The following is a 20799-nucleotide window of genomic DNA, read 5'->3' as shown; positions in this document are numbered from 1 at the left end:
TGGAATACTATGCAGCCATAAAAAAGGATGAGTTCATGTCCTTTGTAGGGACATGGATGAAGCTGGAAACCATCATTCTGAGCAAACTATCGGAAGGACAGAAAACCAAACACCACATGTTCTCACTCATAGGTGGGAATTGAACAATAAGAACACTTAGACACAGGGTGAGGAACACCACACACTGGGGCCTGTTGTGGGGTGGGGAGATGGGGGAGGGATAGCATTAGGAGATATACCTAATGTAAATGATGAGTTAATGTGTGCAGCACACCAACATGACACATGTATACATATGTAACAAACCTGTACGTTGTGCATATGTACCCTAGAACTTAAAGTATTAAGAAAAGAAAGAAAGAAATAAGGTCTTGTTATGTTGCTCAGGCTGGTGTTGAACTCCTGGCCTCAAGTGATCCATCTTAGCTAACCAAGTAGTTGGGCTTACAGTTATGAACCACCAGGCCTGGCTCTAGTACCCAGTTTTGAATTTAGCATCACTAAAATGCGCTTCTGAGTCTTTTTCTTTTTTTTTTAAGGAAATAGACTTTCGGTGTTCTGATTTTGCTCCCTTGCAGAACTTTCCTTCTATTTAATCTTCTCAGGTATTCATTGTGGCTTTGTGGGAAATGGAGAGAGAGGAATAATGAATAGTTTTGGAGTTAATGGTGAAGCCTATTCACACAGGCTTAAAAGTTTATTATGATGGTCTGAGTAAGTTTAAGTATACCTTAGGTACCTTTTTCCTACAGATAATTCAAAAACTCAAGGGCCCAGAATTCTGGTTCATTTATAGTTGGATTAAATAACTAAGGATGTCCACTTCCACTGGTACTACAAAAAAATAGAACCTCCTCCTCTCCAACAGGCGGAAGAGTACTGTTAAGGTGTAAGGAGAGGACATGAAGCAGATGACAGTCCATGAGAGCAGAACAAGTTTAGGGTTGCATGAAATTCCACAATCCCAGTGTGTGCAAATGCTCCAGTGCAGGTGGCCATTCTTAAAACCTGTCTCACAAGTTATTAGCTTCTATCTGGACTGGTTGTATGTGTCATGCACACACAGGTTCTGCAGATCCTAAACAATCTCTGTATTATCAGTCCAATCTGTGTGGATGCGTATCAAGGATTAAGGCATCACTGCATACTAAAGCAGTTAGTATTCTCCTGGGAATGGCAGAGCAAGAAACAGAGCCAGCAGCATCTGATGCTGCACATATTTTAACTCCATTCAGTTCTTTCCCTCTCCTTATACTTTTTGCTTCCCTCACCTCTCAAGAAAGAAGTCATTCAGAGGACCCTGGAAATAACCCTGCTCTCAAGGGGGCTGTTTTTGTGATGTAAATACAACAGAAGCAGAATATGCTCATGTTTCAAAGTTGTATTTAAACATTTGGGTGTGTGGGAACAAGGGTTTTGTGCACCTGTGAATGAAAGCCTAGCACTTTCCTATTGCTGCTGTAAGAAGTTAGAGTAAACTTAGTGACTTTAAGACAACACAAACTTCTCTTACAGTTCTAGAGGTCAGAAGTCTGAAATGGGTTCGACTGGGTGAAAAATCAAGATATTGGCAGGGCTGTATCTCTGTCTAGAAGCTCTAGGGGAGAATCCATGTCCTTGGTTTTTCCGGCTTCTGGGGAAATGCTTCCTGCATTGCTTAGCTTGTGGTCTTCTTTCATCTTCAAAGTCAGCAAGGGCTCTATAAGTCTTTCTCACATTGCATTCCCCTGACCCTCACTCTTTTGCTTGTCTTTTCCACATTTAATAACCCTATGATTGCACCAGACCTACGTGGATAGTCTCTTTACTTTAAGGTTAGCTGTTTTGCAGCCTGAATTCCATCTGCAACCTGAATTCCCTTTGCCAGGCAACATAATGTTCACAGGTTCTGGGGATGAGGGCATGGACATTTTTGGGGGGTGAGCATTATTTTTCCTACCAAAGAGAGCAGAAGAGCAACAGCAGCTTAGGCATAATAGACTCCCATGGATTAGAGGAGAGACTCTGACCCTAGCTGCACCCAATTCTCAATTAGTTGGGAAGGGCAGTATTTACCTAGACAGCTCCAGGCTTCACTATTAATCAGTTGTATGATCTTGGACAAGTTGCTTAATAACTCTAAGCCTGAATCTTCTCATTTGTAAAGCAGTTCCTACCTCATGGAATTCTTCACAGGGCTAAATAAATAAGAGAAGGCCATTAGCTCAGCATCTGGCACAGAGGCCTTTCTCAATAAATGCTAGCTGCTAGTATTAATAACAACAGCTAACATTCATTGTTAGGATAGAGATAATAACTATTATCTATTTTTCACGAGTACAAAGGGAGGGCATGAAGAATAAGTTGTTGAATGTTTTGAGAGCTTTGTAAAATCGGGAGATAAAATGTAACTCTTAAATTATAATTTCGCAAAAAGTTAAGAATTTAAAGCAAAATTTTACTTGGAAATAATTTCAAACATAACAGAAAAATTCCAAGAATAAAAGGACTGTAAAGGACACCCACTTACTTTAACCTAGATTCACCTATTAACACCTACGTCTGTGCATATTTATAGCTATGTCTGTCCACCTGTGTTTAAATGTGTGTGTGTACACACACGTACACACACACACAAATTTTTTTCCCTGAATTAAGACTAAGTTGCATATATCATGGTCTTTACCCCTAAATAATTCAGTGTGTCTTCTTTAAGAATAGGGTATTCTCCCCCTTAAGAATAGGGTATTCTTATATGATTACAGCAAGATTCAGCAAACTTTTTCTATAAAAATCCAGATAGTTTTACTTTAGGCTTTGTAGACCACATACAGTCTCTGTTGTGTAGTCTTCTTTGTTGTTTCTACGATGCTTTAAATATGTAAAAGTGTTCTTAGCTCACAGGTCGTAGGTTGTCTATTCCTGGACTATGGTGAAATGATCCACTTCAGTAGTTTTAATGTTGATACACTATTCTTATCTAGTATTATCTAATTTACCACACATCTTCCAATTTTTCAAATCAGCCTAGTAATTTCCTTTATGCATTTTCTGTCTCTTTTGGAATCTAGTTAGGACCCACCACTGCACTTGGTTGATACTGTTCTTTCATATGATTTAATCTGGGCCATTTCCTCAACCTTTCACTGTCTCTTATAGTATTGATATGTTTAGAAAATACAATTCCTTTTTTAAAAATAGACCATTCCTAATTTGGGGTTGTCTAGGATTCAGTGCCCTAGCCTGCATCCCATATAAATGATGTCAAAGGCTTTTTAGGGTATCATATCTGGAGACACACAGGGTCCGTTTGCCCCTCACTGATGACTTCCAAGCAATAGCAAATGGAAAAACAGAAACAAAACAAAACAAAACAATTAAAAAATCAAACAAACAGAGAATAGAGAAATTCTGAGAGAACACTGCTTTAGAGACAGATGATCTTCAGAATTATTAAGTATGTTTTTTTTTTTCATCCAATGCTGTTCAAAGCTTTAACTTAAAGCTTGTGTCTCTGTTTCCATCTCTACTAGACATATGAGAAGGCAACTAAATGTTTTGAGAAAAACCAGTTTATTCAGGGAACAGTATGGTGATAAGTGGAACTCCCAGGTGCCTTTTGTTGATTTTTGAAGTACATACATTCTTAGCTTGTGTGTACATCTTAATTTTTGTACATTAACTGGCCAAGGTCTTATCTGTCAGCCTCTGCTCTAGTAGTTCAGCCCCACATTCAGGTCACGCTGAAAGTCCTGCTGCTCTGTGCATGCTCCAGATTAGTATTCTGCTTGAAATAATCTTTTCTTCTTTCCTGATTAGAATTATCTTAATCCTTCAGCATCTACTGCAAATGCCCTCCATTTTATGCAGTTCCCAAGGAGAAACAGACTCTTCATTTTTCCATAATATTTTCTACTGTCCCTTAGTGGCACTGACGACAATGACAAGGGTAATAATAGTAATAATGTAGCAACTACAAATAATTCAGTAGTTTCCAATGCCAGGCATTGTGCTAAGCACTTATATGCCTTTTGCAACCATGGTATTATTTGTGTATCACAATTATCCTCAGTTTTGGAATAGGAAAATTGAGATCCAGAACGTAAAGTAGTGTGTCTAGGACTACGGTCTCACAGTCTAATAAGCTGGAGGATAAGGATACAAATGCATGGGTCAAAGCCTGTACTCTGTTTCAAAATATTGGAGCAATGGTTTTACTTTTATATATATTGTATGATTATAATAATATTGTTAGCTTAAATTTACTTACAGGGAAACATACAGATATTAAGTGTACAATTCCATGAATTTACATAAGAACGTAACCATTGCCCCATCAAAATATCGCCCCAGACAGTTCTTTTATGCCTCTTCTCACCAATTCCCTCCCTCCAAACCAGAGACAAGCATTGATAAGATTTCTATCATCATAGATTAGTTTTGTCTATTTTTGAATTGACTGTAAATGAACTCACACAGTATGTATACACATTTGTGTCTGGTTTATTTCACTCAAACTAATTAAAATAATTTTTCTTGAGAGTCAGCCATGTTATGTGTAGCAGTAGCCTGTTGCTTTTTTTAAATTGTAGAGTAGTGTTCTATTGTATAAATAAGTAACAGTTTTTTTCTACTCTTCTGTTGGTAGACAGTTGGATTGTTTCCAGATTTTGGCTATTATGAATAAAGATGCTATGAACATTCTTGTACAAGCCTTTTAGTGGACACACACTTTCATTCCTTTTGGGTAAATATCTAGGTATAGAATTTCTGGGTCATATACAGGGGCATGTTTTGCTTTACAAAACTTTGCCAAATAACTTTCCAAAGAAGTTGTACCATTTTACACTCCATAGGCAATGGCTGCATGTTCTAGTCGCTCCACATCCTTGCTAACATTTGGCATTGTCACCTTTTTAATTTTAGTTATTTTAGTGGGTGTGAGAAAGTGCTGTAGCCAAAGTCCATACTCTTAACCACTGCTTGATGTCATCACGGCCCATTTCACTTTATACAGTAACTTGCATACACATCTGCCTTTCCTACTAGATTCCAAGCCCTCAGGTAGCTAAGATATTCCTTATCATTTTTATAGTCCTTCTGAATCAGAATCTCAATAAATGCTTAATAAATTTTGGCTCGGAACACATTCTCTGCCAACTTTCAATCATGAGTGTAAAAGAGTAGAGAGAGGAAGAGTGAGGATATCTAATATGACAGTTGTCTGGTGGTATATCCCAGGGCACACTGGCAAGGTCTCAGGACAGCTTAGATTAAAGGAGGTTCAACACAATAAGATTCTAGGTCTTAATATCTCTCAGCATGCATTATAATCATCTGGGGAACTCTGAAAAAAATGCAGATGTCTTGGCCCCAACCCAGCGGCGGTCATCTTGGAGGATTTCTACCCTAAAAGCCTTAAGCTGGAGACTAGGGAATGCTTGGTCAAAGATTAATGAAGCTTACGTTTAGTCTCCTGGTTGGTCATTTATATATGTATGTATGTTTACTTATCTGTCTATGCATATGACAGATATTTGGACTGAGTTGATCTGAGGTGGGCACAGTCATTGGTCTTTTATGGATGTTCCCTAGATGCCACTATTGTGCAGCTAGCGTTAAGAGCAGTGACACAGTAGAATGGAGTGAAGAAATAAGAGGTTTACATTGATGATGATAGTGTTGATCTGTTCCAGAGAGATAATAATCCAACTATGTCTCTCTCTGGAAGTGAGATTATCACGTTTAACCACATACGTAGATGGAACTACAGTTGAATGACTGCCTAGCTATCCCCTTTATCCTTTGCCAACTAGACAGAGCCTTTGATCAGCAATCATCTGTCACATTGAAGAATCAAAGGGCACAACACACTTGAGCTAATACCAAAGGCATTCCTTGTAGTCTCTTAATAAATGTACTCGGAGCCCTGAAAGATGTCTACTCCAAACATGAATTCCCAACACTGCCAAAATGATTTGAGTCTAGATGTGACAATCTGTGATATTTCAGGCAGAGCTGAAAGAATTTAACTTGGCTTATCAAAGTCTAAAGCCAAAATTGAGTGTCCGATGCGAAATGGACAAACGAAGTCAACGTATTTTGAATGACATTAAGCTAGATGTTATAGCCACTGTATAAGTCTGAGCAGGCCACAGTTTGGCTCTTCTGGAAGGTCTGGTCCTGAACTTCACTCTAAGTGTTCATCTTCACATAGCTACTGAAAATGGCTCAGTAAGGCATAGCCAGACCTCACCCCACTCAGTGAGAGCCATAGATTTTTCATTTGAACAACTGTACGAGTTAGACAAGGGGGTTCACTTGAGAATACTCCCATGCATTTTGTTTCCTCCCTCATGAGACAATTGTCCTTTGGTTTAAGATTGCTGCGAGGTGGGCAGAACAGAATTGAAACAATTCTTCCTCAGTTCTCTGTCAACCTTCTTCTTGTCACTTCAAACTTTGTTACCTCCTTGGAGGATGGAGGGGAGAGCTAGGAAGGAGGAACAGGGAAAAATGGAGAAGCGAAGGCAGGAGAGAAAGGTGGTAAGGAAGAAAGAGAAAACAAATTTATATGTGTACACGTGTGTGCATGTGTTTGCATGCGTGCACACATGCACAGACAGAAGGGAATTTTCCAACGACAATAACAAATTAGAATCAAAACCCTTCAGCTAGGAGGATCCTTACCTATCACAGAGTTTGACACCTCATTTTACAGATGAGGAAACTGAATGCAAGAAAGATGAAAGGATTTATTTATTTATTTATTTATGTTTTGTAAAAGGGCTTTAATGTGCTCCATAAATGCAAACTAATCAAACGTGAAGACACCTAAGTGCTCTTTTCACACTATCATTTGGTTTGCAATTTTGGTAATGGCACAAGGAAAAATCCCTCAACTAGGATAACCAGATGGAATACTCAAAGGCAGATAAAACAGAGAGGACATAATGAACTAAAGATAAATTTATTCCTTCATTGTTTATGTTGTAGTGAAGAAATGCCATGAGAGGTGTTGGCAGAAGTTTGACATGAAAGAGCTGAGCATAATCACTTCATTCCTCTTGGCACAGGGCAGAGCAGTAGGCTGCTCTTGGAAAAGAAAGAGATGTTTCAGGGAAGAGCAACAAAAATAATCAGGCACTGAAAAAAAGAATCTCTGATGAAAGGATTTATACAAAGTGACGCAGTAAGTCAGAAACAGAGCTGGACGAGAGAACTCAGGTGTCCACCACCATCCACCTCCTTCAAAGTGTTCCCTGATAATTTCCATGCTGCCTCATCAAGTCTCCAAAAGAAATAGGCTTCTGCCTGCTCCTCACCACCCAACCGCACAAACCAGAGCCTGAAAGGACATTTCAATGAAGTTGAATAGATGGTTTTGTTAGGTGGGGAGCTGAGCATCTGTGGGTGGGCAAAGTAAAAGGAGGCATTCTTCTAAGGAATAGGCTCATTTTTTAACCGACCATAACACAAAACTTAAGTCTCCAAACTTCCTCAAGACAGAGTTGTAGAAAGGGAAGAGTTATAACACTTCTGATAATTAAATGGCAGTCCTAAGAGAGCAATCATGGCTCTAGAGGCCACATTGCAAAACCACTAACAGTGACATTAATGTGTTTGGGTTACACTTAACAATCTGGATGTTTAATGCTCTTCAACCATTTGTTCCAGGTCACCAGAGGTTAACAAGCCAGTAGTGAATATAAACATAATTGTGTTTCATGAGGCTACGTTGTCAGCTTGAAAAACAGAACAAAGCCTCATCAATAATCTTTACTTTCTTCTAGGAGCAAGCCAGTACATGTTGAATAAATACATTGACACTCACTGTTGTGTTTGAAGATTCTTATGGTTGCACCTGAGAGTCGGGCCCCAAGCACAAGCGATGTGTGGTTTAACTCATCACTTAAAATGAGGCATCCCTGTGCAGAAAGCAAGCACACAAAACACAAGCCAATAAATAAAACCAAGGAAAAACAACTTGAGGGGACAGGAAGGCACTCTAAAACCCGCAACACCAATTTCTAAAACTCACTTTAATTTTAAAAGGCCAAGAGTTTAACCTGGTGTCTATATGGATAAAATCATGTATAGCAGTCAGCTGATGGAGATGGGAGTTGTTTTAAGATATTACATGTTCACGGCAACATTTACGTAGAGTTTGCAGTCGAGAAGTTCATCCAAGATCTTTGTTAAGCACCAGGGAGAGCCTAAAGTGTTGATCTCCGACAGGAAGATTGGTAGGTTTTTGGGTGGGTTATGAACTTGTAGGGGCACTTCCATGAGGGATTATTTGGAACAGTTTTAGTTATTCCTACTGAAAGGCAGGGGTCTTTTGTGCAGGACAATTTAAGCTCTTACTTCTGATTCTCGTTTTCCACTGTATTAACATCCCATGTAGGCAAAAACATCACTGTGTTACAGTCAAAAACTTTGAATATGGAAAAGTATAGATGGCAATTCAGTCTGCGGTATGTGGATTAAGTCAGTCTAAGTTACTGCTTGCAAATTACTCTTTGTAAAATTATTTTTCTTTTTAAGTTAAACATTTCTAAATTGCAAAACTGCTTAAGCATACCAAAAATACAGGCAAATTATGGTGAACCTTTGTCTTTTGTGGCCTTCCAGAATCTTTGAATTTTCCCTTATATTTCTATAGTTTCACACATAGCCATGTTTTGAGTTTTTCTGAGGCAAAAGCCACAAACATTCCCATATATTTGTACTCTAGATATATGCATATTTGTAATTTTTCTGGTGGAACATTTAGGAGTTATTTGTAAGCCTACTACTTCGCCTTTCCTGAGAACAGGACATTCTCCTACAAAAATCACAATTCAATGATCACATTCAAGAAGTTCAATGCTTTTACAACACTATCATTTGATAGACAGTTCAAATTTAAATTTCCCCAACTTTTCTAATGATGTCTTAAAGCTCTTAATAGACATCATCATTCCTTTGATGTTGTTCATTGCAAAATCCAGTCTAAGACCATACATTGCATGTAGTTGTGATGAGACACATTTTCAAAGGCATAAATTTGATTAATGTACTTGCTTACTTGCAATGAACCAGCCAACTTCCCATTTTTTTTTCTGAGGAACAATTTCAAATGCCGGCATGATTGTCACTATATGGCTCATTGCCATTTGGCACCTGCTTTCATTTCTGATCTTTTCTTTGACCACTATTCTATATTCTAGTTCCTCCAAACCTATGTATTTTACACATGCTGTTCCCTCTTCGTGTCCTAAATACAACTTATTTATCTGTTAAAATTCTGTTCTCCTCTCACTATTTTTGCACAGACATTGCAGACTTTCTCAGGAAGGGTTTTGGGCAGCTCTTTGTCTTTCCTCAAATATGGGCATGCCTTTTCTATGGTATTTGTCCTACTTTGTTCAGTATATTTTTGACCCGTTAGACTCTAAAGTACATAAATTTAAAAGACACAGGTCTTGTTCATCTTTGTATGTCTTGTATCTTCCCTTATATGAAGACATAGTAGATTCTCAAGAATTGGTTTATTGAATGAAAAAATAAATGAGTAACATAGGAAAAATATTTTGTCCAAGTAAATGCTTAATAAATATTAGATATGAGAAGTTGCAAATGGGAACTCAGGAGCCCAAAATTATGATTGCTTTGTTAAACTGTCTTTGAAGATGAATTCTGACCCATGTCTAGGGTTGCAATTATATAATCAGCAATATCATGAAAAGATTTGCTGGACTAAGCTGCATACTTATTCAAAAATACCGATTTCCAGTCAGTTTCTCCTAAGAAAAGAACCTTCTCACACGTACTTCTTCTTCTTCTTTTTTTTTTTTTTTGAGATGGAGTCTCGCTCCGTCATCAGGCTGGAATGCAGTGGCCTGATCTTGGCTCATTGCAATCTCCACTTCCTGGTTTCAAGCAATTCTCCTGCCTCAGCCTCCTGAGTAGCTGGGACTATAGGTGCGCGCCACCACGCCCAGCTAATTTTTGTATTTTTAGTAGAGATGGGGTTTCACCATGTTGGCCAGGATGGTCTTGATCTCTTGACCTTGTGATTTACCCGCCTCGGCCTCCCAAAGTGCTGGGATTACAGGCATGAGTCACCGTGCCCATCTCAGCCATACTTCTAACAAGGACCTGCTCAGAGTTACAATTCTTAGGAGTAATACAGTAGAAGACAATTATGTTAACAAACTTCTCACCTTTCCAACTAATGCTGGGATATTCATTGAGTTAGTTGCGAATCCCATCCCAAAGACCATAGCTGCTTCCACATTCAGGAACTTAGCCACAAGGTCCTCCAGCTCCTTGTGCTTATCCAAGGTGCCTGCACATAAAATTACATGAGGAGTGAGCCTTCACTTTTCAACAAGGCCAAGATTGAAAACTCAAATTCCAGTACATACACATCACCAAAAGACCTATACAAGAGTGCTTGTAGCAGGAAGATTTGCCATTGCCCGAATCTAGAAATAGCCCAAATATTCAACTATTGTAGAATGGAAAAATACAATGTGGGGTATTTGTATAGTGGAATTCAATACAGCAATGAGAAAGAACGAACTGCTGCTCCACACAACATTGTGGATAAATCTCACAAATCTGTTGTTGAGTGAAAGAAGTCAGATATCTAAAAAAGTACAGGCTGTATGATTTCGTTTACGTAAAGTTTGCAAACAGGCAAAACAAATCTACAGTGTTAGAAGTCAGGATAGTAGTTATTTTTATTAGGAGCATGAAGATGGTTTTTAGATTCTCTGAATGTTCTATTTCTGCATTTGTTACGTAGGTATGTTTGCTTTGTGAAGATCCATTGAGCTGTATACTTACGACTGGTGCACTTTTCACCATGCTGTAAGTGAAATAAAATTTACAAAAAACACCCACAATTCTCTCTTTTTACTCTACATCTCACAAGTAATTAATTAAATTATAACCCCATCAGAGTTTCCCCACACCTAAATGCAAAACGGATTCAATGACTTCCATAGATACCAATAATTTATTGAATCTTATAATTTATTGAACCTTTGGAATGTACTAGATACTGTGTTAAGCCCACTATTTAGGTTCTCTCATTTAATCTTAGAAGCCAATAATGCAGGTATTTTTACTTCACAGATAAGAAAACTGAGAGTTAAGAGGTTACCAATAAAAAGCAACAGAGATAATCTAGTTTAACTCCAAAGTGTAGTTTTTACCTCTTTACAATCGCTTATATGTTTGCCCTTTGATCCCTCCTTAAACATAATCCCCTCATGCTTTGCTACAGCAAATGTTGATGCTTGCTCCTCATATTTTCTGTTTGCTATCACTTGAACTCCTAGGTCTGCACAGTCCAATATGGTAGCCACCAGCTATATGTGGTTAGTGCAATGGAGAAACTGAATTTCAAGTTTTATTTAATTTTAAGTAACATAAAATGTAAAGCTAAAGCATAGTAAAGTGCATTTCACCAACTGCAAATTTATTTTTTGATAGCATTATATTTCATATTAATTATTGGAAATTTAATGTCTTTATTAAGATATGCTATAAGTATAAAATATGTGTCATTTTCTGAAGCCATAGTATGATGACAAAAAGAATGTAAAATAGTACTGTTTTTTTTTTTGAGATAGAGTCTCGCTCTGTAGCCCAGGCTGGAGTGCAGTGGTGTGATCTCGATTCACTGCAGCCTCGGCCTCCCGGATTCAATCAATTCTCCTGCCTCAGCCTCCCGAGTAGCTGGGACTACAGGCACATGCCCCCACGCTCGGCTAATTTTTTGTATTTTAGTAGAGATGGGGTTTCACCGTGTTGCCCAGGCTGGTCTCGAACTCCTGAGCTCAGGCAATCCACCCGCCTTGGCCTCCCAAAGTGCTGGGATTACAGGTGTGAGCCACTGCACCCAGCCCGATATTTTTTATAGTGATTACACATTTAAATGGCAATAGTCTGACATACTGTGTTAAAGAAAATGTATAATTAAATTGATTTTACCGTTTTTTTCCTTATTAAATGTGGTTATTAGAAAATTTAATATTACACATGCGTCTTGCCTCCTGTTTTTATTGAGCAATGCTTTCTAAATGATATAACTGACAGAACGGAAAAATGTACAAGTGGAGAGATGCTGTAATTTACACACATAGAACATAGGAGCTGTTGCTCGGATTTAAGTTACAGGAGTATTGTTATCATGTTTAGGGCCGCTATAAACATACTTCCTTTTGCCCAAGGATCAACATAGTTTAATATACAGAGTATGATATAAGAATGTATTTAAATTGGTAAATTAGTTTTCTTACTGTGCTAAAATAGTGAGAAGGTACTGAATGGTCAGTTCTAAGATTTCTATTGCATTTCATGTTGAAGAGGACACTTCTTGATCTTTGCCGTTCATGAGAGGTCACACTGAGGGGCCTTGCTTTTCAAACCAGAATTTATTTATCCCCAAAGTTATTAGAAGACATAGTAAAACAAGCATTCTAGGCCAGGTGCGGTGGCCCACACTTGTAATCCCAGCATTTTGGGAGGCCGAGGCAGGTGGATTACCTAAGGTTCAAGACCAACCTGGCCAACATGGTGATACCCCATTTCTATTAAAAATACCAAAAAAAAAAAAAAAAATTAGCCTGGCATAGTAGCGCATGCCTGTAATCCCAGCTACTCAGGAGGCTGAGGCAGGAGAATCACTTGAACCCGGGAGGCGGAGGTTACAGTGAGCCGAGATTGCCCCATTGCACTCCACCCTGGGTGACAGAGTGAGACTCCATCTCAAAAAAAAAAAAAAAAAAAAAACAAAAAAAAAAAAGTTTTTTTTTTTTTTTTTTTTTTTTTTTTTTGATTATACTTTAAGTTCCAGGGTACATGTGCACAATGTGCAGGTTTGTTACATATGTATACGTGTGCCATGTTGGTGTGCTGCACCCATCAACTCGTCAGGACCCATCAACTCGTCATTTACATTAGTTATAACGCCCAATGCCATTCCTCCTCCCTTCCCCCCTCCCCATAATAGGCTCCAGTCTGTGATGTTCCCCTTCCTGTGTCCAAGTGATCTCATTGTTCAATTCCCACCTATGAGTGAGAACATGCGGTGTTTGATTTTCTGTTCTTGCGATAGTTTGCTGAGAATGATGGTTTCCAGCTGCATCCATGTCCCTACAAAGGACACAAACTCATTCATTTTTATGGCTGCATAGTATTCCATGGTGTATATGTGCCACATTTTCTTAATCCAGTCTGTCATTGATGGACATTTGGGTTGATTCCAAGTCTTTGCTATTGTGAATAGTGCTGCAATAAATATACGTGTGCATGTGTCTTTATAGCAGCATGATTTATAATCCTGTGGGTATATACCCAGTAATGAGATGGCTGGGTCATATGGTATTTCTAGTTCTAGATCCTTGAGGAATCGCCATACTGTTTTCCACAATGATTGAACTAGTTTACAGTCCCACCAACAGTGTAAGAGTGTTCCTATTTCTCCGCATCCTCTCCAGCACCTGTTGTTTCCTGACTTTTTAATGATTGCCATTCTAACTGGTGTGAGATGGTATCTCATTGTGGTTTTGATTTGCATTTCTCTGATGGCCAGTGATGACGAACATTTTTTCATGTGTCTGTTGGCTGTATGACTGTCTTCTTTTGAGAAATGTCTGTTCATATCCCTTGCCCACTTTTTGATGGGGTTGTTTGTTTTTTTATTCTTGTAAATTTGTTTGAGTTCTTTGTAGGTTCTGGATATTAGCCCTTTGTCAGGTGAGTAGATTGCAAAAATTTTCTCCCATTCTGTAGGTTGCCTGTTCACTCTGATGGTAGTTTCTTTTGCTGTGCAGAAGCTCTTTAGTTTAATTAGATCCCATTTGTCAATTTTGGCTTTTGTTGCCATTGCTTTTGGTGTTTTAGACATGAAGTCTTTGCCCATGCCTATGTCCTGAATGGTATTACCTAGGTTTTATTCTAGGATTTTTATGGCATTAGGTCTAACATTTATGTCTCTAATCCATCTTGAATTAATTTTCATATAAGGAGTAAGGAAAGGATCCAGTTTCAGCTTTCTACTTATGGCTAGCCAATTTTCCCAGCACCATTTATTAAATAGGGAATCCTTCCCCCATTTCTTGAAAAACAAGTGTTCTAATAGTCAATCTGACTCAAGATTTGGTGCAATGTTTAAAGTTTACATTGTAATTTCAAACTTTGTATCATCAAAGATATATTATGGAACAGGAAGAGAAACTGGTATTTAGGAATAAAACATGGGCATATCATTTGCCAGATTTGCGTTTACCTAAAAGAGGCTTCTTCCCAATGGGAATGGTTCCAAGAATAGACAGTGAAAAGGCCAACAGCCTGGGTATCAGGAGGCTAGGTTCTGGCTTTAGCTCTTCCATTACCAGCTGTGTGGCCTCTGGCTACCTTTCCTGGAAGTTTGCAGAGGGATTCAGATAAATGCCATTTTAGGCTTTCCCAATGTTGCACGTGCTATTTCCTCCACATAAAATCATCTTTTTGCCCTTCACCTTTTCTCTGAAGCCTTTCTCAGCTTCCCCAGGGAAAACTCATCATTCTTCTCTTCTGAGATTGAATAACATTTATCATATGATGATTGCAGCACTTATTAAGTTGAACTGAGAATGTTCCCAGGGCAATCTTCTCTAGTACAGAAAGAGTCCTTGGGGTGCAGATACTGTGTGTGAGACTTCATGACTTCCATAGATACTGACAATAGTATCATAGATGGCCATAGTATCAGACATTCTATGATGGTGTCATAGATGTTTGTCTTAGCAACCACAGTGTCTAGCACAGTGCTGACACATAGTAGGTACTTGTAGAGTTATATGGGGTCTTTTGATGAATAACTAAGACAGGGCTGAGCTTAGAGTAGGAGATGGCACAGGGAAGAAGATCAAAAGGCCATGCAATGCCAAGGCAATAAGGTGACTAGGCAGTGAATACCAGCCTGAAGACATTCATTCCTAGAGAAGTCTTCTAGTAAAGACACAAGGTGCCCAAACTTTGCCAACTTGATATATTTCCCCTTTCCTGCCCAGAGGGTCAGGTGACAACTGGTCCAGTCACCCAGAAGTGCATGAGTAGAAGTTCATGATGCAACTCCATTTGTCTTTCTCCACCCTTAATCTTTCCAAAACCTGCTATCTCAGGAGCTTAATCTACAACAGTTGCATCACTAAAAGTTGTTAGGTTAATGTGGAATGTGTTGTCACACAAACAGCCAGCCAACTCATGAGAAGTGGGTGTGTCTAAGACCATTCTGAGAAATTGCTCACTACAAGATCCTTTCCATTAGACCTGGCTTAAAGATCGGGAGGAGGCTAGGCACAGTGGTTCATGCCTATAATCCCAGCACTTTGGGAGGCTGAGGCAGGAGGATTACTTGAAGTCAGGAGTCTGAGACCAGCCTGGCCAATACGGTGAGAACCCCATCTCTAAAAAATAAATAAAAAGTAAAGTAGCTGGGCGTGGTGGTACGCACCACCCCAGCTATTTGGGAGGCTGAGGTGAGAGGATTGCGCTTAGGAGGTTGAGGCTGAAGTGAGCTATGATCACATCACTGCACACCAGCCTGGGTGACAAAGCAAGATCTCATTAAAAAAAAAAAAAAGAAAGAAAGAAAAGGAAAAAGAAAACAAAGGAAAAGAGAGGAAAAAGGAATTGCCAGTGTCCATCTGAGGTCTGAGGTCCCCAGACACAGTCCTTTTTCAGGATTTCCAGTGGGCACGTGGTTAGCAAAGTGACTTTTAGCTGCTAGATGCAAGACCACTTTCTATGACCAGATGTCTCACAACAGAGTTACAAGTTAAGAGCGGTTTTGCATCTAGGGGCTTACCTTCATTTATATAGAAAACAATAATCCCCAAATTCCATTACCATGGAATTTCTCTGTTTAGTGTTCATAGCTCAGACTTTATTAACAAACCTGAAAGAGTCCCAGGATGGCTGAGGATCTTTCACCACTTCTACTTCAGGAAGCCATGCCTTTGAAAATCAGATTGGACTGGTCTGGCGTGAGGTGGGTTTTTAAAGGAATAATGAAAAATCTTCCTTTTAATCAAGGGCTGCTTTACTCTTCCTGCTCTTCATATTCAAAAAATAAAAATGTAGGAAGAGCTTGGGGAAATAAAGTAGTCACTAGAAGCTTTGCTTTCTACAAACATTCATTCAGGCTATACCCTGATTGAGTAAAGGTGTCAACTTGCAGTTGGTGGTCCAAGTACTTAGGTAATTCTGGAAATCAAGTACAGCATTTTGTCTTTGGTATACAAACATTGGCATTTTTTAACTCCTAAGAAAGCATAGTTATAATGCTAGCTGAAGGTATAAATAAACCCACAATAGCTTTTTTTTCTGTTTCTCTGTGACATTTTAGTCTCTGAAAGTCAATAACAGCCATAAATTGGCTATTGACAATGGATCTCCAAATTGCTGTGTTATGCATATAATGAATCTTATTTTTGTCCTGGTGGTTCATTTATCCAGTGTTATACTCAAAACCTGCTTTATAAATAAAATAAGAAACACAAACTGGAAGTATCCTCTTGTCAGCTCTCTAAGTAGTGTTTTCATGTGCCAAGTGCCACGTTTACTGCCATCAGTCAAATAAAAAATTAGATTCAAGATACAGTACCAATATTCTATCTATGGACTATATGCATGTCTACTGAATTTTTGTTGATACTGACTGGCTTGTACTCTTTAGGCAGATATTACTGGCCTACATATTAACGTTGGTTAATAGCAAAGAGTGTGGGTGTTATTAACAAACCTGTTTCACAACTACCAATTCTTCTTTTGTAGCCCACATGAAGACTATTTTCCAAATTGTAACTGTAGCCACTTTTGGTCCAGAGTGTCCTGTTCATAAACTGTTCCTTAGACCTGGCCTAACAGCAGGCTGTTTGTAATGGGGACCTGCCAGCTGTCCCATCTTGCCATTCACATTGTGAGTCAGAGCTATGAGTTCACATCTGTGGCACTTTGCTTGAACTGGCAATTCTTGCATTAAAGCCAGCATTCACATTCTGCTTAAAGAATTCCACCTTGGAGTTCATCCTTCGGAAGCATTTGGGGTACTCTGCTGCCCTCTTTGATCCACTTCCGTCCAGTCTAATGGAGGTTATGGAACAATATTGCTTCTCGAGTGACTTTGTTTTTCTGGCCAACATTACGAGATAGTCTGGAGGAAGCCAGATGTAGTATCTGAAATGGGTCTAGATCATACAGTTATACTGAGCATAGGCCACTGCTGCTGGGCTAAGAGACCCTCCATCATGGTGAAGTCTGGAAAAATGGCGGAAATAACTTTCAACTGCCCACTTACTCAGGCCTTAATTTTAAACAAACTACCAATCAAGCTGCCTTTTGGCAGGTTGAAGCATTAGCAAATATTAGATCAGATGTAAATAAAAACCTTAAATGGGGCACAGGTATATAATTATGATGGTCCTTCAGATAAAATAATTCTGATGAGAGAAGATTTTCTAAGTAGACAGAATGATAACTTCTCTCTCATCCCCTGGTCTCCATTATCTTTTTTTAAAGTTTTATTGATTTTTATAAATAATGTGTAATGAGTGTTCACCAATGTATGATGATTGCTTAATTTAATCCTCATACTCTATATCCTCTCTAATCCTCACACCTACACATATTCTATAAAGTAAGCAACTGTATCCTTATTTTACTAGTGAGGAAACAGGTACCAACGTGATGCTACTTAAAGGAGACAGAACTGATAAATGCAGACCATCTACTTCACAATGTGCCAAGCTAATATACTGAAATGTTTTAAGCCTTATCTGAATTGTCATCCAATTTTTTGAGGTGGGTACTATTATTATCCTCATTTTATAGATGAGGAAAAAAAAAACTTGAGAATTTAATTTACCCTCAAGACCCCTTGGAGGTTCCAAGGTCACACAGTTAGTAAGTTTAGAGCCAAGATTCAAATTAGCATGTCTGACTCCAGAGATGAAACGCTTCATCACAATTCCATGGCTTTTTCCAAAGCAGGAAATTTTGGCAGCTGCTAGCCCAAGGGGTGCTAAGCATCTGTATGTTCTTAAATATATAAAGATTTGTTGTTATAAACATTGTAGACAATTTACTGAAATATTAACGTATGTATGTTCTCCTTAAAAAGTTTTTATTCCCCCCCTTCCATGTTTCATAAGTAACCAGGTTGGGTTTAGTTTTTGCTTGTAAAGAGGTTCATGATACAGGGTCCAAAGCAGGAATTATTTCCTTCCAGTCTTTATAAAAGCTTACACAAACTGAAAGGATTCCATTAGGAGTACTCAAAGGAGAGGAATCAAGGTATGTGAAGCAGAGAGCGCAAAGAGGATTGATCAAGACTGGAGTCAACGGATCCATTCATATCTCTTGATGGTAGCTGCCTGGGGACAGTTGCAAGTTGCATGAACATGGCTTGGATGCTAGATACTGGAGTCTCTATCCTCACCATGGACTCCTCAGTCTCCAGCATAGGACAGAGACACTAGGTTTCTGGACCACAGGGCTTGTATTTAGTTAAACAGTGGGTCAACAGTGTTGACCAGTGTGGTTCTGGGACCAAGGACCAGGAGAAAGCCCTGATGTTGGGAGCTGCATAATAATCTAAAAGCTTTGCTCCATCTTGAGAAATGGGAGCCCCAGTATGGACTAAAAGTAGAAATCCAGATTGGGAATTGGGGCCAATATTAACTTGGTAATAAAAAAAGGAACTGGAGTAATTCTTGCACTCTTGAGTTGGTGATACACATGGCCTTTCCATTCATTAACTATGTTACCTTGGGAAAGTTATTGAGACTTTCAGGACTTTGGTATGCACTTTCACAAAAGTAAGTTAGACTAAACTCCAGGGACCTTGCTGAACCTCAGTTCTGTGATTTCATTACTCCCTCTGTATTTTACTTTGACTAAATAGCAGAGACTTAAGTCTGGAAGTAGTATATGATAAGATGAGAGGCTCTATATTGTGCCTTTGTTGAAGATTAATACATAGGCCCCTATGTGGTCTTTTAGTTCTAGCTCTTCATTGGAAGAGTTTATTCTACTCCTTCTGGGCTCACTAACATAAACTCAAATTATACAGGGGCTCCAAGCTGGTGAATAGTTCAGAGGAATATACACATCTTTACCCTGAAGGATGGTAATAGAAACATAAAATAGGTAGATCAAAAGTAGGGAAAGTCTGGATGAACTCCTGGACCCTGCAACTCAAGTATTTTAAACTCTGGGCTACTTAACACTAGGTGGAAAGTCAGGTCACATATTTAGGTTATGTCCTATCTATGAGAAGTAATGCAGGTGTCAAGATGATCAGAAATGACTTCCATTGCACTACCAGATCTAACTCTTTTGCATTATCAGGAAGAGTACAGAATAAATGGATTGGTATTACATTTCTGTCACATGGTTCTTCTGCCACCCTTAATGCTCCTCTTCCCAAAGATAATCACCTGGATATGCGAAATTAGGAGCAGATATTGATGATGTCCTTCATCTTCTTCAAGTTGATATCAATGGCCTTAAAAGATATACACAGGTGCTGATGTCAATGAAGTTTGTATTCTTTTATTTCTTTTTCTTTTTGAGACTGAGTTTCGCACTCGTTGCCCAGGCTGGAGTGCAATAGTGTGATCTTGGCTCACTGCAACCTCCGTCTCCCAGGTTCAAGTGATTCTACTGCCTCGGCCTCCCTAGTAGCTGGGATTACAGGCATGCGCCACCATGCCAGGCTAATTTTGTATTTTTAGTAGAGATGGGATTTCTCCACGTTGGTCAGGCTGGTCTCGAACTCCTGACCTCAGGTGATCCGCCTGCCTTGGCCTCCCAAATTGCTGGGATTACAGGCATGAGCCACCATGCCCAGCGGTATTCTTAATATATTTGGCTGTAATGACAGTTTTTTAGTCTAAAGGAAGGATCTTGGTATTTGGCTGATGTGAACTGAGATTTGGAAATGTGGCTCACTGCTATTAAATCTAGAGGATTTATTTTCTCCAAATCATTGTGATGTCAAGTACTTGTCTAGATCAGCAAACTTTTGGTGGAGATCTAGAGAATAAATGGTTTGGGCTTTGCAGGCCATATGGTTGTTGTTGCAACTATTCAACTCTGCTGTTGTAAAGTGAAAACAGTCATAGACAATACACAAAATAATGGGTACGGCTGTGATCCAACAAAGCTTTACGGACACTGAAATTTGAACTTCATATAATATTCATGTGTCACAAAGTCTTACTCTTATTTTTATTATTCCAATTATTTAAAACTGTACAAAAACAGGGGGCAGCTGGATTGGTTTAGTGACCTCTGATCTTGATGGTTTCTGGTTTTTGCTATGAGCAGCATGGAGCAGCACAAGTGGCTCTCCAGTAGGACTCAAGAGAACTGATGTCTAGTCTTCTCAACCTACAGACTGTGGAAACACTGATTGGCAAGTCATTAAAAATCTCTGGGGTTTTATGTGTCTCATCTTATGGTATTTATGTGGGAAGATGGAAGGTGGCAGATCTACAAATTCTGAAATTCTATGAGTTTCAACATTGTTTGATCATCCCAGATATCACCTTGCTGGCAAGTATTATACTTATGTAAAATTACTGTGGTATCTTGTTGAATTGTGCTTGGCTTTGTTGAACCTATAGGACTAAATTCTACGCTTGCAGAAATGTGCCTGCTAGTTGAAATTGAGCTGTGCTATAATTTCTCTCACGGTCATGAGAAGGGCAATTACGTTGTCAGAACCCTACTAGGTCTCAGGAAATTGCCAAAAGGCTTTCGGAAACCAAGATA

The 20799-nt window shown here is 39.0% G+C and overlaps 1 protein-coding gene across 2 annotated transcripts in view; it reads right to left on the bottom strand.

Moving 5' to 3' along the window:
* SPTLC3 (serine palmitoyltransferase, long chain base subunit 3) overlaps positions 1-20799 on the bottom strand; it is a 191153-nt gene that overhangs the window by 78837 nt on the left and 91517 nt on the right. For both annotated transcript variants that reach the window (XM_011998882.1, XM_011998890.1), the window contains 2 exons: positions 10188-10312; positions 7814-7907 (listed from right to left, as the gene is read on the bottom strand). In XM_011998882.1, the coding sequence (XP_011854272.1) occupies positions 7814-7907; positions 10188-10312 (219 nt within the window). The remainder of the gene's footprint in view (positions 1-7813; positions 7908-10187; positions 10313-20799) is intronic.

Source organism: Mandrillus leucophaeus, unplaced genomic scaffold (assembly GCF_000951045.1).
Source record: "Mandrillus leucophaeus isolate KB7577 unplaced genomic scaffold, Mleu.le_1.0 Scaffold116, whole genome shotgun sequence".
Classification (NCBI taxonomy): domain Eukaryota; kingdom Metazoa; phylum Chordata; class Mammalia; order Primates; family Cercopithecidae; genus Mandrillus; species Mandrillus leucophaeus.
Note: the sequence above shows the minus strand (reverse complement) of the source record. Positions and strands in the feature narration are given on the sequence as shown.